The 17,461-nt window shown below is 36.7% G+C and overlaps 1 protein-coding gene across 3 annotated transcripts in view; it reads left to right on the top strand.

Annotated features, from left to right (window-relative positions):
* The window catches only part of MYH11 (myosin heavy chain 11), a 547,944-nt gene that overhangs the window by 379,702 nt on the left and 150,781 nt on the right, over window positions 1-17,461 (top strand). For all 3 annotated transcript variants that reach the window (XM_044089163.1, XM_044089164.1, XM_044089165.1), the window contains 3 exons: window positions 2,807-2,938; window positions 8,543-8,749; window positions 14,002-14,139. In XM_044089163.1, the coding sequence (XP_043945098.1) occupies window positions 2,807-2,938; window positions 8,543-8,749; window positions 14,002-14,139 (477 nt within the window). The remainder of the gene's footprint in view (window positions 1-2,806; window positions 2,939-8,542; window positions 8,750-14,001; window positions 14,140-17,461) is intronic.

The raw sequence follows: 17,461 nt of genomic DNA on the forward strand, positions 1-17,461 counted from the left end.
AACAAGCTACCCATCTATGTCAAGCAAAGTTCCTCATTAGCACTCTTCAAGAAAAATCTTGAGTAGATAGGAAATAGGAGATACACCCTGGGGATTACTTCTGTGGCTCTGTTCGACAGGGACACAGGAAATTTCTTGGGTGGCGTAAGCCAGGGAACCTTGTTGGCTAGGCTTACTTAGGCTCTTAAGCCAATAGCCTAGTACATACCTATGCACCTATGAAAAAACATAACTGTATAAGAGGGCCAATCAGATCTTAACATTCATATTATTATCCAATAAAGTTGAAACCAATCAAGTTGGAGGACTGGTACTGTTATCCAATAAAAGCATAGCAGGCTCTTCACCAATCGATGAAGGCATTTTCATTTAATAACCAGTCAAGATTATCTCTTGACATTAGCTTCCATAATGGCCTTCAAACTCGTGTTTAATACTGCTGGTATATTTAATTATTGATTCCAGATCATTGAGGATGAACATCTAATACTTCTAAAACCTATAATCAACATTGGAAAATGATAATGAATAGTGAAAAATAGTAAAAAATAATAAAAAAATTTTCAAATGAAAACAATCAAAGAGGAAACCAATGTTTATCAACCAATGTAATAGACAAATATGAATACGGCGTTTCCATGAAGGATGACTTTTCACTTCTCCAAGCAATGTTTATACTCTACAGCACAAAACCAGCCATAGTACGTGAAACTAACACTGAGAAAAGAAAATATAACCTATAGTTTTCATTGAAATCGAGTAAAAGGCAATATTTGGCAGTCAACACTGTACATAGAATGAGAACGAACATAGAAGATACAGCGTTCTCATCTATGTATTATAGGTTGGCTTTTCTCTTTATCAATTAATATTATCTTCTACAACACAGCAAAAACCAAAGGTTATGATTCATAGGACTGGCAGTAAGAAATAAAGCTATAACCTATTTGGCCAGCTCAATCAGCAGACAAAATATAAACGATCTTATAGCAAATTTTGAGCTCTATGGAAACCATTATGCAAAAAAGGAAAATAAGTCATAAATGACAGAATAACACTTCTAACCAATAAAAATGATTGTGATCTGGGAGAAAATAAGTCATAAATGACAGAATAACACTTCTAACCAATAAAAATTATTATGATCTGATCGATTAAACAATATCTATTCAAATCTATTTAAGTAGTGTTTATAACCACTAATGGTGACTCTACTAAGAAAAAATTAAATACTTCATTGGTCCGTTATTACTTTACTGAGACCAATTAGGAAGTGTTGCACCGCCAACTGTCCAATCACAATGAACAAAGACAAACAATGTCTAAATGACGTCTGTAGGCAAAGACAACCCAAAAATGAATAAAAAATGATTATATATCAAACTTAAAGAGCAATAGTATCATAATGATCAAATAAGTGGTCAGCCTACTGTCAACTAATTCTGCTATATAAAACCATGCCAATAATAATAAACAACCAAAAAATCTATAACTATCAATATCAATATTTTGATAGTTACAGATTTATAGAGTGGGATGTGGGAGGTTTTTACTTAGTAGAGTCACCATTAGTGGTTATGTAGAACTGAGGATAGGGATCATATTTCTGGAGTGCCCACATTTGGATACATTAAAATGCGATATCCAAAATATTGTACACTTTGCATTAGGCACCAATATGGAGCTTACAAGAGATTTATAGTTTCTGGGCCCTAATATAGTTTTAACTGTAAATCACTCCAAAATCTTACCTCTAATGATGCTTGTTATAGTTGCCAAGAAGGCTGACACCAGGCATTGGAAAACTAAGAACAAACCAGATCCTAAGGAAAAGGGTCATTTATTTTCAAAGTTGATGTAGGAAGATAGGTGTTTGGCAATTAATGTCAACAGACAGGGACCTAGAATTACTTTTTGATTAATTGGACTCTACACATTCATTTTAAAGCTGACGTTTTTGCTCATGTGAAACAAAGGAGCCTGAGTACAGAGGAATTTCCATACCTATGAATGTCACCAAATATTTGTGTGAGTTTGGCTGAGCATGTCTGTGTGTGGGTGGTGGGGCAGAGGTAAGGGGTGACTTTTTTGTTCACTTTCTAAACTGAGCTTTGGTACTGTTATCTTTGTAAATAAAAGTTATGCCATTACTATAACCGGCTGTATATTTTGGCTAATTGTGGTTATTATAGCATGTTGACTATGTGATATGTCATATTAATAAAGTTGTTTGAAAATTAAAAAGCAAAGAACTAATGCTGTCACATTAGTGGGCTTTGATCAGGTCAAAACTTGAATTCCACGTGCTTTTCCGGGGGTCATTCAAAGAGAGGGAGATCAGCCTATTGGACAGAGTCCAGAAGGGGGTTACTAGAATTATATATGAGGAGGGAAAGGCAGTGAATTGTGAAAAGTTCACACAGAATCAGAAAGACAGGGAAAGATGAAGGAAACACATAGCAATCTGAATGCACAAAATACTCCATGCATCTATGTAAGTAATTCAAGTGGGCACTTAACAGCTACAAACTTGAAGGAGACAGAGACAGTGTGAAATGGACAGTCAAATGTAACTAATTGACAGACTAAACAGGTTAACTGTCTCATTCTGTTGACAGAGAAATGTACCGCAATGTTCAGGTCATACATATGTTCATGTCAATGTGTTCGTACAAGCATAAACTTATACGTAACTGCAACAATTAATGCTCTGACCTTCCAGGGCCAGTGTTGCCATTTAAAACTGCTAAATCATTATATTTAGTAATCCCATCAGTAAAATTATGTGTTGCATTTTATTTCCCAGGTAAAGCCTCTGCTTCAAGTGACAAGGCAGGAGGAAGAACTACAAGCAAAGGATGACGAACTGCTGAGGACCAAGGAGAGGCAAGAGAGGGCCGAGCTTGAACTGAAAGAACTATCAGATAAGCACATGCAGGTATGCAGTCTGTTGGTCCGTCATCCTTTTTTAGGTATGCAGTCTGTTGTTCCGTCATTCTTTTTTAGGTATGCAGTCTGTTGTTCCGTCATCCTTTTTTAGGTATGCAGTCTGTTGTTCAGTCATCCTTTTTTAGGTATGCAGTCTGTTGTTCTGTCATCCTTTTTTAGGTATGCAGTCTGTTGTTCTGTCATCCTTTTTTAGGTATGCAGTCTGTTGGTCCGTCATCCTTTTTTAGGTATGCAGTCTGTTGTTCCATCATCCTTTTTTAAGATTACAGTAAACTTATTTATAGCATTATGCAGTTAATGTAGCATAGTTTCTGACCAGTAAGAGACATCCCGGTTGTGGTATCATCAATGTCATTTACGTCTTTAAATAAAAAGAATAAACATTTTCATTCTAAATAATATATATGTCACATATTTATGTATGTTGCTTGCATTTTATCATATGACTCTGACTACCTCTATATGCTTTCATAGTAAGTACGAACTCGAAATACTTCAGTTAGAGACACATTCTGTTATGTTTCTTTGCTTATACAGATACAGTATTAGCAATAACACTTAGAACTACACTAAAACGTATAGCTGACTTTAGTTTCTATAACCGTATTGCATTTTTTTGTAGTACAATACATGGTACTCTAAAACTGCATATGTGGTAGGCACCAAACCTTACCTCCAGGATGGAATTATTTAACCTTAAGGAAGAGATTCTTTAACCTTAAGACATTACATTTCATCCCCTATTGGCTGACTACTTACTTTTTGCTTGACTACCCATAATCTTGGCACAGTTTCATTCCCAGTATAGTTTCATATTTTATAAATCTAATCATTTAGGTGGGACCCTTTTTCTTTCTGGACAGTACCACTGAACCATTGAAGCACCAACTGATAAACAAGACAGTTGACCCAAAACATGGTGCACTGTTGTGGGTGAGGATGATGCTTCTGGAGCAGGGATTCCAGTGACAGGTGAACAAGAAGGAAAAGGTGTATCACTTGTACCATTATTATGCTATGTTACCGCGGTTTGCATTTGTGCATCGTATCACTGGTACCAACATTATGCTATGTTAGCATGGGTTGCATTTGTGCATCGAGCGTCTGGTTGATGCGATGTCTCACGAGCGATCTCTTCATTCACAGTATTATGTAAGAGATTGTGTTCTGGTAGCTATCTGTCTAGATAGCCACTTTTCTTCTTAGTAGTGTCAGGTGATAATTTCCTGCCTAAGTCACCATTTTGTGCTGTCTATCTTTAGAATGTCAACTGTAGAAGTAGTCAATACTTAAAACATAGACCACACAACTTTGAATGTCCACAACATTGAACTGCAAGAAGCTGTTTGCCTGATATCACAGTACAGCAGGGAGTGGGATTTTTCCCTCTCCCCCTGTGGTGCAACCTCGGTGTCACTATATATAATCTGCAGGGGGACTGGGGGTGCTGGATGGCTTGCCCCTGCAAAAGCTATGCTTTGTAGTTTTATTTTGTGTTTCAGTGCTCCAGACAGTCGATGTTGTCAAATCAATGCTTTTAGTGTCGACCACTTCTGCAGTCAATGTTATGATATAGATCACTATCTTGACATTTGTTTAAATTGTTCTGTACCACTCTGGAGATGTTGTGTTTTAAGGGCTCTAAACAAGATCTCCGATTCCTGTTCATAAATAGCATCACTATGGTTTGGTTTGTCCCTATATGTGCTGACATATGGCATGCAAGTAAAATATCCTCCACTTTCAAATAAAAAGGAATGCCATCTTTATACGTGAAGGTCTGGACAAGCCTCTCAGCTAATCCATTGGTAGTTAGATGATGAACACTTTTGATATCCTCAAAGACAATTCTTTTTATAAAAAGGTTGAACAGTTGTCTTCACAAAAATTTTGAACTCTTTAAAAGTAAACTGTGGTTGTTGTCAGTCATGATCTGCGCTGGTAACCCATTTCTAAAGACAATAATTATTGAAACCATAATGGTCTTCCCTAATGTGGTTTGTAGGAATGACATTTTTACCTCTGGCCATTTAGAATAAATTTCAGCTGCTGTCAAAAATTTTGCATTCATAATAGTCTGTCAAAGTCAATATGCAAGCATAGTTGGAGAGTGGCCATTCCCGGGGGGGGGGGGGGGGGGGCAGTGCTGCTGGAAATGGTATATTTTGGTTCATCTTAACATCCCAAACATCTCTGTGTTACATCTTTTATTTGCTATCAATATTGTTCACCAGATGTAAGATGGCAGCCTTTAAATATCTGACAATCTATGCCTAAGTCAACATATACCCCTTAAAATAACCCTAGGGTATCAAAACATGTCAGACACATTTGGGAAGCATGGCTATGTTTAAAAAGGCCTCCTGTGGTCGTTAGCCTAGAAATTACCTATGAACCTATAACTGAATGCAAGGATTTTCATCTTATCTGCCCTTGGTTGCTCCAGAGGCAGCCTTCCAAGTACACTAATATGTAATTTTGCAGGAAGGACATGAACTACACATAAGACTGTCTTGGGAAATTGACAAGTGGTCCTTTTTTGTTGCAATTTCTGAAGAGAATGTGTTCCCATGAGCAGACCACCCCTGTGTAGTAATGTCATTAGCCTTTGATAAAACAAATGAATTTATTGTCTCCTTCTGCATTTGTGTCACAAAGAGTAGTTTAACTATTGTTGCCGAGTAAAGTATCGATAAGGGATCCTCAAAATCAGTACTCTTATCTAGATAGGAAGTCATGAAAAGAGTCAGCGTTACCATGTTGCTTTATCCTATTACATTCCATGTCATACAGGTCATATATGAGTTACTAAAAAGAAAGCTCCATATTCCATTTGTGATGCAGTCATTGCTAGAACTTTCTTCTCTGGATGAAAAATTGAAAACAGGATTTTGTGCTCAGTCACTAGCATAAAACATTGTTCATATGAGTAGTGGTGGAATTTCTTTCTAAAACAGAATAGAGTTAGAACATGTTAATAAATATGAGCATAACTGCATTTTGCTTGAGGCAGTCAACTAGAAATGAAATCAACTTGGAGTTGCATGCCATCCTGCAGCATGTGACAACACAGAACCACTACCATAGGCTGAAGCATCACATGACAGTCTGAGGGGTAAAAATAGGCACAGTGCACGAGGACTTTGTCTAAAGTTATCAATCTCTGAACGTCTTTAAAGGTTTTCTCACAGCTTTTAGTCATTTTTCAGCTGAGTCCTGCCTGTAACAGAGCATTTAACTGGTGCAATAGTATAATGAGAATTGGCAGAAATTTCTGGTAGTTTTGAAAGTCTTAGCAGTGATACACTTAGAGGCTGTAGAGTTTGTGACAGCACTTCAGTCTTTTTCTTGTGACTTGTATAGACCATTATTATTGATATTTCAACAATATAAGACTTGGGTTGGGAGGGTGGCCTAATGGTTAAGGTGTTTGCCTTACAAACACAAGGTGCAGGATTTGAGTCTCACAAGGGATAATTGGCTAGGCTTGGAATGGCTCACAAAGGCAGTTAGCTTAGTACTAATCTATGAACCTATGAACTGTGAAAAACGTAATGCATGCATTTCTCCTTGCACTCATGTTGTACTCTCTCAGCCAGTCAAATTCCATCTGCAAGTTTTAAAGATGGTCTTCTTAATTTCCCCATCATTATAATATCATCAGGGTAGCCTCATGCTCCAAGTACATCTTGTAAAATGTGATCCAAATTCTCTGCAGCTCCAAGCATAATAAATCATCTTTTTCAGAATCAGAATCTACTTTTGGGCCTACTTCATGTTCAGCCACATTATGCACACCTGTTGTTTTGCATTTAAGTGTTTCTTTCCTAACCCTTTTGTTTCTTGCTATCATAGCTTTTTAACATTTTCACATTCTTTCTGTGTGCCCTACCCTATGGGACTTCCTACAATCTTTTTGTTTAAACCTTTAATTATTTGTATTATATGATTCTTTACCATGGTGGTAACTTTTTATCCCTTTTCCTGCCTCATTGTATTTTATTTTTTATTCCAGGATTTCTTTTGCAACTCAGGTAAATCCTTAGCAGCAATATCAGAATCTCTATACTTAAGGCTTGCTCTAAGGTTAAGTCCTTTAATGAAAGTAGTCTCTTGTTTGAGTACTTCCACAATGCATAATACTTCCGTGCCAGGCCCTCGGTGCATCACAAAGTCCTGCTATAAAATGACAAAACTGGGACAATCTCCTGTAGTTCAGCAACATACTCAAATGTGCTTTCACGTTTTATCTAATTCCATTTATAAAATGTAAATCTTTCAGCTATCATACAGAGCTTTGGGCTGAGATGGATTTCATTTGACTATGTTCTTCCTTGGCTCTGCTGGAGTTACTTCACCATACAGAAGTCTAGACATTTTAGTGGCTATTAGACTCAGTGGTGTGGCAACTTTCTTCTGATACAGTATTGAGTTAACTGTAAAATTCAGTTGTACATGTTCAGTATATGACTCCCAATTCTCATTAGTACTTTTAAATTCATTAATTTTCCGCACTCTGGCAGTTTCTACCGTTTCACACATTTACCCTTCAGTGTTGTAGAGTATCATTCATCTGTATCTTACTCTGCTGCCTGGCTTTTAATATTTCTGCTTTTTTTAACTACTATCTGTTGAAACCACACTCATCACAACTTTCTCATGTTTCTATACTTATATGACTACATAGGTAGCAATATGAACAGATGGCCAAAAGGCATTCTCTAACATTACTTTCAATAACTGGTATTAATTCTCCCATCAATGCAATGCTTTCTGTCACAACTGCGCAAGTAGAAGGCACTAAATATTGCTTGATATCATGAGAAAGAAGAAATTCTTTAACCTTAAGGGGAAAAATCAATTTAAGCTTAATGCGGTGCTCATATTTGTACACTGGAAAAGACAAGGATATATTTAAGGAGTACTGCAACATCTTGTTTAATAAATCCAGGTGCAACAAAAAAAATATCTTACAGTGGTAAAGTGTTGGACTGGAATATCAGCATATCAGAGGCAAGCAAAGATATAAGTACAATCTCTGAAATATACAAAATTCTTTTTAAGCATAAATAAAGTTGAGGAAATTCTTCATAGTGAATGATACCTGAATGATAATACAGAGTTCATAATATAAACACTAAGGAGAAAGATTTAAACAAGTTATAACACTTGTTTTTTTTTTCTTGTCAACATCACATGCACATGGAAAACTAGAGTAGGTTTCTGATTCTATAAGTAAGTAATCAGTCACACAGTAACAGTATAGGTCAGTGAATGAAACTTGCTAAAGTCAGAATCCCTAGTAGGGAAGCAAATAAATTTTGTCAAGACTTAGTGACCTGGGAGAGCTAAAAGAAGGCCAGTGTAAGATAAAAATGAGTATCTAGACCACATGAGAAACACAGAGATTTAACAATACAGAAGTAAGTAGACTGGACACTCAAGTCTGCTCAAGCCAATCACGTGTTTTAAATCTTGTTCTTCCATAGTTATTTGGGTGTTTATATACACATAATCAAGTCAATGACATGAAACAAGAATGCACTTCATTAATTTTCTGTCCCACTTGGTGGGTATTTGTTTGCATTTCTAGCTGGTGGAAGAAAAGAATCTTCTTCAAGAACAGCTCCAAGCAGAGACAGAACTGTATGCTGAGGCTGAAGAGATGAGGATACGTCTCACTGCCAAAAAACAGGAGCTAGAGGAGATCCTTCATGAACTAGAAAACCGGATAGAGGAAGAAGAGGACCGCAGTCAACAGCTACAGGTGGAGAAAAAGAAGATGCAGCAGCAAATGCAGGTAAGAGTGTCTGCTAGATTCAGCTTCTACTCTAATACCCCATGGCTGTGAATGCAGGTAAGAGTGTCATCTAGATTTGGCTTCTACTCTAGTACCCCATGGCTGTAAATGCAGGTTAGAGTGTCCACTAGATTCAGCTTCTACTCTAGTACCCCATGGCTGTAAATGCAGGTTAGAGTGTCCACTAGATTCAGCTACTCTAGTACCCCATGGCTGTAAATGCAGATAAGAGTGTCCGCCAGATTCAGCTTCTACTCTAGTACCCCATGGCTGTAAATGCAGGTAAGAGTGTCCACTAGATTCAGCTTCTACTCTAGTACCCCATGGCTGTAAATGCAGGTAAGAGTGTCTGCTAGATTCAGCTTGTACTCTAGTACCCCATGGCTGTAAATGCAGATAAGAGTGTCCACTAGATTCAGCTTCTACTCTAGTACCCCATGGCTGTGAGGCAGCACTGGACAATGTTTAATGCCTGTCAGTACAATTACACATTGGCATGGTAACAACATTTTTATGCAGTAAAATATGGTTACATATTGCATTTAAATATAAATACCATGGAAGTCTAACAGTTTATCAAAAGTGCAATCTATTGAAAGACAACTGATCAAACACAACTTTCCAATTAGCAATCTACTGGAAAAAATTAACAAATGTTTTTTTATAGGGGGAATCCCCACCTGCACCCCAGTGTAGGGGCTGTGTCCCACACACCCCTTGCTAAATTATACATATCAACTGTGAGATCACACTATTGGAAAAAAATGAGCAAATGTTTTTTGCAGGGGGAAGCCCTACCTGCACCCGAATGTAAGGGCTATGTCCCACACACCCCTTGCTAAATTTTACATACCAACTCTGAGATCTCACTACAATGGGAAAGGACAAACCCCCAATCCCCACTCAACTAAGCTCTTGCACAGAACGTGTGCTGGCACATTCCATCAGCTGATATTTGATCAGATGTGCTTGCATTTTTCCAGGTTCAACAAGATGTCATTCAACGATTTGTCAGCAATCCAGATACCACAGTACAAAAACTGTATGCAAAGAACCCATGTTGTTTGTGGTTAAATCCCGAGTCACTAAATCCACACTAAAACTAAGACAATTCCAGCATAAAATCCAGAGATGTGAAAATGCCAAAAGAAATAAAAAATATCTGTGCATCCCATCTTTGCCCCATCCATGTTTTAATTCAGGTACGCTTGGAAACGTCTTTAAACATACTTTATATTATGCGCTAACTGTACATCTTCACCCTGCAGGATAATTAAAGTTCACTAACAGGATGTTAATGTACAGATATTTCCCAGTAAAAACAAGTCTGCCACTGCTGAGCATGTGTGCATGTGTGTGTGTGTTGTGTGTGTGTGTGTGTGTGTGTGTGTGTGTGTGTGTGTGTGTGTGTGTGTGTGTGTGTGAGCGTGTGTTTGTGTGTGAGTGTGTGTGTGTGTGTGTGTGTGTGTGTGTGTGTGTGTGTGTGTGTGTGTGTGTGTGTGTCTGTGTTTGTGTTTTGTCATTTTATATATATATATATATATATATATATATATATATATATATATATAAACTTTATTTTGGATGCAAAATACTTCCTGCAGTTACAATTACCTATGCTACAGCAACTTTGAAACATTAGATAAAGGAACTGTTTTACATCAAAAATATAAATAAATGTATATATAAATAAAGGTAAACATGAAACAGTCTAACAGATAGCCCTATCAAAGTACAACAGTACCCTCCAGGGTGGGTGTTATTGGGGGAAATAATACCATTCCATTGGAGGAGCTGCAACCTGCTTGCAGCATCTGGCATCACAACATCCCTCCAAGGTGGATGTTATTTCTCCAATAATACCCACCTTGTCAGGCATTATTGCTTGCTTATTACTGTCTCAGGTTATGCATTTCAAGACAACAACATCCCACTTTATGTAAAATAATATTTTCTTAAGCATATCATGAAGCATGCCCTTCCATTTACCACCCATGCCCCTTACTCCCGACTATCTTTCTCCTTCTTCATTACATCCACCCAGGCTATTTGGTCATATAAGAATGCGAAAGTCCATGTTACATCTCCTCTTTTTTACATCATAAATGTACCTATCGGTGTAAGTCTCTTAGTAGTGATTTCCCCAACTATCACAATGATATTCCCTTTCCCCTAGGGAGAATACCCACAAATGTTTTTGAAGTGATTAAAAGTTATGAAAATTACACTACTTTAAAATGATTTCATTACTATAAAGATATTTATCTGGACTCCCCTTCTCTTGCTGCCTGTGATTAGATTAGAATCCCAAAAAAAGTATCAGACAGTCCCCTATTCCCATGTCTCATATTAAAGTACATTCATTACTTTGCTGAATCAAGCAGGTATTTTTAAATACATTTTATTAATACTGCAACTACGTTCGTAATAAAATAAATCCACAATGACTAGATCCAGGAATAAATAAAAATGACTCATTGTGGATTTATTTTATTACGAACGTGGTTGCAGTACTACTTTTCTGTTTGTATTGTTTGGTTTTATCTATCTATCTATGTGGTGCTGCATTTATCCTGTATGGTGTGTTTTTGTACTGTTTCACTGATAAATTTTATTAATGTTTTGAAAATTGCAAAAGATATAAATATTCAAACGATATACAAAATATTTTTCCTTATATTCATAACATATAAATACAGTTTCTAAATGTAATTATTATACATATAAAAAGATTTTGTCTAATGTTTGTCTAGGAGGTAAAATAGTTTTCATCAGCAGTTAAGCTCAGAGGTCAAATTGATTGTTCTCATTTTGAGAGTATCTAATTTTCTTTGACAAACAACTCTGGTCATATTTATAAATTTGATGATTGAAGATATATATTTTTTTCATTGTCTGTTAATAAGTTTTCTAACAATACATAGCAGATTCAAGATAAGAGAGTACTGAGATGTTGGACCAAAACCAGAAATTTGAGAATTAAGAAAAACTAAACATTTAGATAAAGTAAACTTGTCAAACCATAATGCTTGTAAAATGATTGAATCTGTTCCCAAAATGGGGTGACAAAGTGACAGTCAAATATCATATCTGAGCAATCCCCTCTAATTAATAATTTACATCTCCAACATCTCAAATTCCTATTTTTAAATATGATTTCTAATGTATGTAGCATGAAAAAGGTTCTATGTGAAAAATTCCAAATGTAACTTTCCCAAAATAATAAAGAGGTGGTTTTGAAAGAAGAAATTTAAATATTTTTTTTATTTAGATTTGAGTCCCATATCTGAGAATCATATTTCCAATAGATTTCATTAACTTGATTTTTGTGAATTTTGATTAGTTTATATATATATATATATATATATATATATATATATATATATATATATATAAAACAGAATGGTATGATATACTATTTCTAGTATTTATTCCAAAATTATTGAAAAACATAATTATGATTGGAAAATCCTTCTTGGCAGAATCTGACATCATTCACTTTAAATACTCTAGCCTGTCTGCAAGTTTAAACTGCCGATTGTCCATTTATAAGTCATACTTATGCAGTATATAATCTACATTACACAAATTAATTTATTTTAAAAACTAATAACAGAACATTACAGCACTAATTTTAAAACTATTAATTTTATTATAAACTGATATTTCAATACACTGTGGAGTGAATGCTACAGGGAAAATAGAAAATAACCAAGCTTTTATCTCAGGGTATTTATATATATCATTTTTGAATAACTTTAAAATAAATTCATGTAATAAAAGTCAGCTGGATTATTAGTAATGTTAATAAAATATGTTTTAACAATCAACACATTATTAGTCAAAATATGATTATGATACATTGTAATATTTTTCACAGATTTTAACCAAACTGCTTCGTTCATTGTTTTCCAATTAGAGGAATTCATTTAGATATTTTGATAACTTTCACAAAAATGTCACAGAGGCATTTCTCACTTAGAAGACTCAAATATACTTCACAGAAGCTAATTCAGGAAAAATAAAAATTCCAGAATAATACTGAATATAAAAACAAAAATGTGAACCTAACAAAACAACTAAAAACAAAGTTTTCCCAGCAAAGCCAAGTACTTCTTTCTTCCTTGAGGAGTCTCCCCTTACAGATAGAGTATATATTTATGGAAAGTCAGCCCATAACTGGGATGCAAAGAGGCTTGTTCCGGGCAAAAATATTGTGCATTTATATTCATTCAGTTTGTTAACTTAACATTTGCATTTGTTTATTCTATATATTCAGTATTATTTCAGGATATTCTGTTTAATGCTTTTGTAGCTTTGAAGACTATTATATTTTGTCTGATGTCATCTATGCATCATTCTTCCATACAGGAAGTGACAAGGCCATCAGCAGTATGTCAGAGTACAATCAATTTTTAGCACATTCAGAAGTATTTAATTCTGTGTAAAATACTACTTTCCACATTTCTGAATAGAAAAACATACTTTTTAGTTACAAGTTTAAATCTTATAACTGTCAAAACTTGTAACAGCTTAAATATAAGCAAGGATCTTGGTATGTTCAGTAGACCTGCAATAGGCATACATTGTTTCTCAGCTTATACTGGAAACAGCACATTCTGAATTTTATGGCAATTCAACTGGAATAGTATTCGGGCTGTGTAGCTATATATATTATTTCTCTTAAAATGACTTTACTTCTAATTAAAAGATGTTATATTTATATAAAACATGAGGAGTTAAAACAGCAAATACAGTGATGTTAAATGAAGTGTGAAGAATATAAAATGCAAAAAAAAAAAAGAAAAGAAAGAAAAAAAACACCAAAATGGTGCTTTAAGCTTTCATTTAATTCTGATTTTAAAATGAAAATAACTATACATAATAAGGTACAGACATTTCTGCTTCTGAATAGATTAATTAAGCTATTATTTTTGGTTCATATAATGTAAAAACATTTTTATCAGAAACTACAAGACCCAATTTAAAAATCATTAGTTTGGTAATCAGTCTGTGAACTATATAAACTCGTTCTTCAGGAAAGCAAATTTTATGTATATGGTTTGAAAGTGATTTTAGTCATAATTACACATAGTAAGAAATAATATTTTCAGATTTTTAGATTTCTTTTCATATGATACCAGTATACAAAAGATATTACTTCTCTATCTGGTAAACCAACAGCAACTTTGGCATTGGATGAATTCCTTGGACAGATGGAGCTTAATTTTAATATTGTTTCTTCTCTAAAGGATCTTGAAGACCAGCTAGAAGAAGAAGAAGCTGCAAGACAAAAACTACAGCTTGAGAAAGTAACAGCTGAAGCCAAGATAAAGAAACTGGAAGATGATATCCTTGTAATGGATGATCAAAATAACAAGCTTGTTAAGGTATATGCATTTAATCATTTGGTTAGATTTTCTTACCAGTTTTGCTATATTATAAAAACATTTCAGTGTTAGAAGCAAAATTACATTACAAATGTCATCTACAAAACCAATATAATATGATCTATTTCTAATATCTATCCTTAAACATTTTTATGCTGGTCTGTCTCTCTGTATGCCATTAGATTATAACTTTTGTCTATTATTAGTTGTAGCACAAATTACTGGACTACATATACTGACTGTTTCATGTTTCTCAAAACCCTTAAGTGCCTTATTTATAAGTTTATAAGTGGCTGAAAGATACAAAATGCTATCTGGTCACTCATTCAAAAGCTGCCAACTCCCTGGTTCTAAAGAAGGATATGATAACTGCATGGTGAGCTCCAACAGGGGTTGCTCAAGATATGTGATACTGTAGAACAAGGATATTTCACCTAGAGATGTAGCTAGCTGTTCTATTGTCCACTGCAGCTCCCTGATCTGGTGCCCCTCCTAACAAAAAAAAAAAAAAAAAGAAAACTAAGGATGTTCTTCATGTTTCACTGCTGCAGCCATCACATTTGCAGTAGCCCTCAGTTGGCCTGATTAACAAAGTCATGGGTCCTGCATCAGTTGCTGTCCCTTCTTCCGTGACATCAGTCTTTCTTGCCGTGCGGTGCCCGAAGCAGAAGCAGTTCACAAGTGCTGGTCGGCCGACTCCTGACATTTTCGTTTTTGAGTTTCAGAACCAAAGTTTTCAACTAAAAGCTAAGTACCCCGTTGGGGAAACTTTTTCTTGCTCTAAACCGATGTCAGTAAAAGTAAATAATTGCATTACTTGTGGAAAGCAAATACCTCATAAAGATTTTCATTCATACTTTATTCCTTGCCTAGGCCCTGACCACGATGTACCTCACTGTTGGTTTTGTGCCTTATTTAAACTATGAACTATCCATTGTCGGTATATTTTCACTTCTAAATATTTTGGTGCTTGGTTCAATTATCCTGAAATGTCTTCGGTAAGCCATCCGACTACCGACATTCCGAAAAAAATGCAAAAATAAAGACAGAGGCAGTCCGCCTAGGTCCAAAGCTGCCGACGATGCTTCTCCTAAGCCATTCGCCAGTTTACCAGTACTCAATGAGGTGCTTTCGCAGCCCCTGATACCCACTACTTCAGATTCACAGGCTTCTATTGAGACCCATTCGGAGTCCGGTATGCCACGAGATACTTTAATTGTGGAACCTGCGGATGTCTCTACCTTGGACGGGTCCGGAGCCACTGTGCAGGCACCTGCTTCTGAGAGTGTATTCAGGCCTACTGACTTGCATATTAAACTGATGCCATCTTCTTCTTCAAGGCCTAAATCTAGAACCATGCCTTAAAAAGATAGAGGAAAAAGCTAAATCTCTGCAAACTGTTAAAGATTTTTTACAAGTACTACCTCCAAGGTTTAGTAGGCACTGGCCTTCCAAGAATTGGTCCTTTCCTGCTTCTTCCAGATCTTCAAGTCCAAACTCAGACCCAGCAGAGCTCCCAGGCTTCAGTCCCAGGATACGCACAGGACTAAGCAGTGGGGGGCCTCCACTTCCAAACCCGGGAGTAATAAAACTCCCCCTATGGCAAACTGTCTCAATTACTTTTTTTTAAAACTTCCAAGCACTTCTCAACTAACTGCCCCTTTGGGGGGAAAGATTGCACTTCATGCAAAGAACTGGGAACTCATTACCCAGGACAAATGGGTTTTAAATATAGTGTCCCAGGTATACTGATTTCACTTCCACATGTTACCAAAACCAAGCGGGTGGCCAGATCTACTCCAACATCAGTGGGTGGAGGCCCAAAAGCAAGTACTTTCTCTCTTCAGCATGGGGGCTATTCAGTTGGTACCAGGAGAGGAAAAGGGACAAGGTTTCTACTCAAGACTTTTCGTGGTACCCAGAAAAGGCAATTCATGGCGTCCTACCCTGGACCTGTTTACTCTAAACACCTTTCTGGTGATTCCAAAATTCAAGATGCTGACTCTTTACCATTTGCTCCCTATGCTAGGCAAGGATGCCTGGTTGGCAACACTAGATTTAAAGGAAGCATACCTGCACATCTCAATCAGGGAATCTTGCAGAAGATACCTATGCTTCAAAGCAGGCTACATGCACTATCAGTTCTCTGCAAAGCCCTTTGGCTTATCTACTGCACCCAGGGTATTCACAAAGTGCCTAGCTCCAGTCATTGCTTTTTGCAGGCAAAGAAATATTCAAATATTCCCATACCTGGATGATTGTCTAATTCAGGCAGAAAGCCAGGACATACTTTTGAATCATCTGGCCTTTGTACAAAAGGTGCTAACTTGTCTGGGGTACACCATAAACAAAAAGAAGTCACACCTGCTACCCTGTCAACAAATTATATTCCTGGGAGCAAGCTTGAATACAACTTCCCAGATGGCCAGAGAAACAAATTCATTTGACAACCTACTTCAAACAAGTGGCCGCAAAACCCCTGCTATCTGCAAGGCAAATACTACAAGCCTTGGGGTTCATGGCCTCCTGCATTCTTTTAATTCCATATGCAAGACTGCATATGAGGAAACTACAATGGTATCTAAAAAGCCTATGGTGTCAACATTCTCAGGATCTAGAAGCAATGATTCCTATCATACCTTGCCTATGCCTAGAGTTCCTTTGGTGGGCAGAGGCCTGCCACCAAAACAAGGGACTACCATTCACACTACCCCCTGCTGCCCAAACCCTAACAACAGACGCATCAGACTATGCATGGGGGCTCACCTGACAGGGAAGTGCATGCAGGGCAAATGGAACCCAAGTCAAATGCACCTGCATATCATTCAAAAAGAAATGTTAGCTGTACAGAATGCTCTGACAGCCTTCAAGGACCACATTCTTCCAGGACAATTAATGGTAAAGACGGACAACACAACTGTTATGTGGTACATAAACAAGCAGGGGGGCACACATTCTTACCTTCTCTGCAGACTAGCCTTGGCATTGTGGAACACAGCCCTGAGCTGCCAAGTGCATCTACAAGCTCAGTTCCTGCCAGGAAAACTAAATACACTGGCAGACGAACTAAGCAGAAACCTCATGGACCCACACAAGTGGAAACTGGAACCAGGGATTTTCAACATGTTGACAAGGAAATGGGGGACCCCAGATATAGACTTGTTTGCCTCCCCCCAGAACTATCAATTGGACAAATTTTGCACAAGGACTCCCCACAAACAAGCTTGGAAAGTGGATACTCTGTCCTTCAGCTGGAAAAACCTATCAGTTTATGCCTTTCCTCCTCTGCCTCTGCACTCCAAAGTACTACTAAAGATCAAAC

The sequence above is a fragment of the Protopterus annectens genome, chromosome 12.part0 (genome assembly GCF_019279795.1).
Source record: "Protopterus annectens isolate FY-2018-M chromosome 12.part0, PAN1.0, whole genome shotgun sequence".
Taxonomy (NCBI): Eukaryota; Metazoa; Chordata; order Ceratodontiformes; family Protopteridae; genus Protopterus; species Protopterus annectens.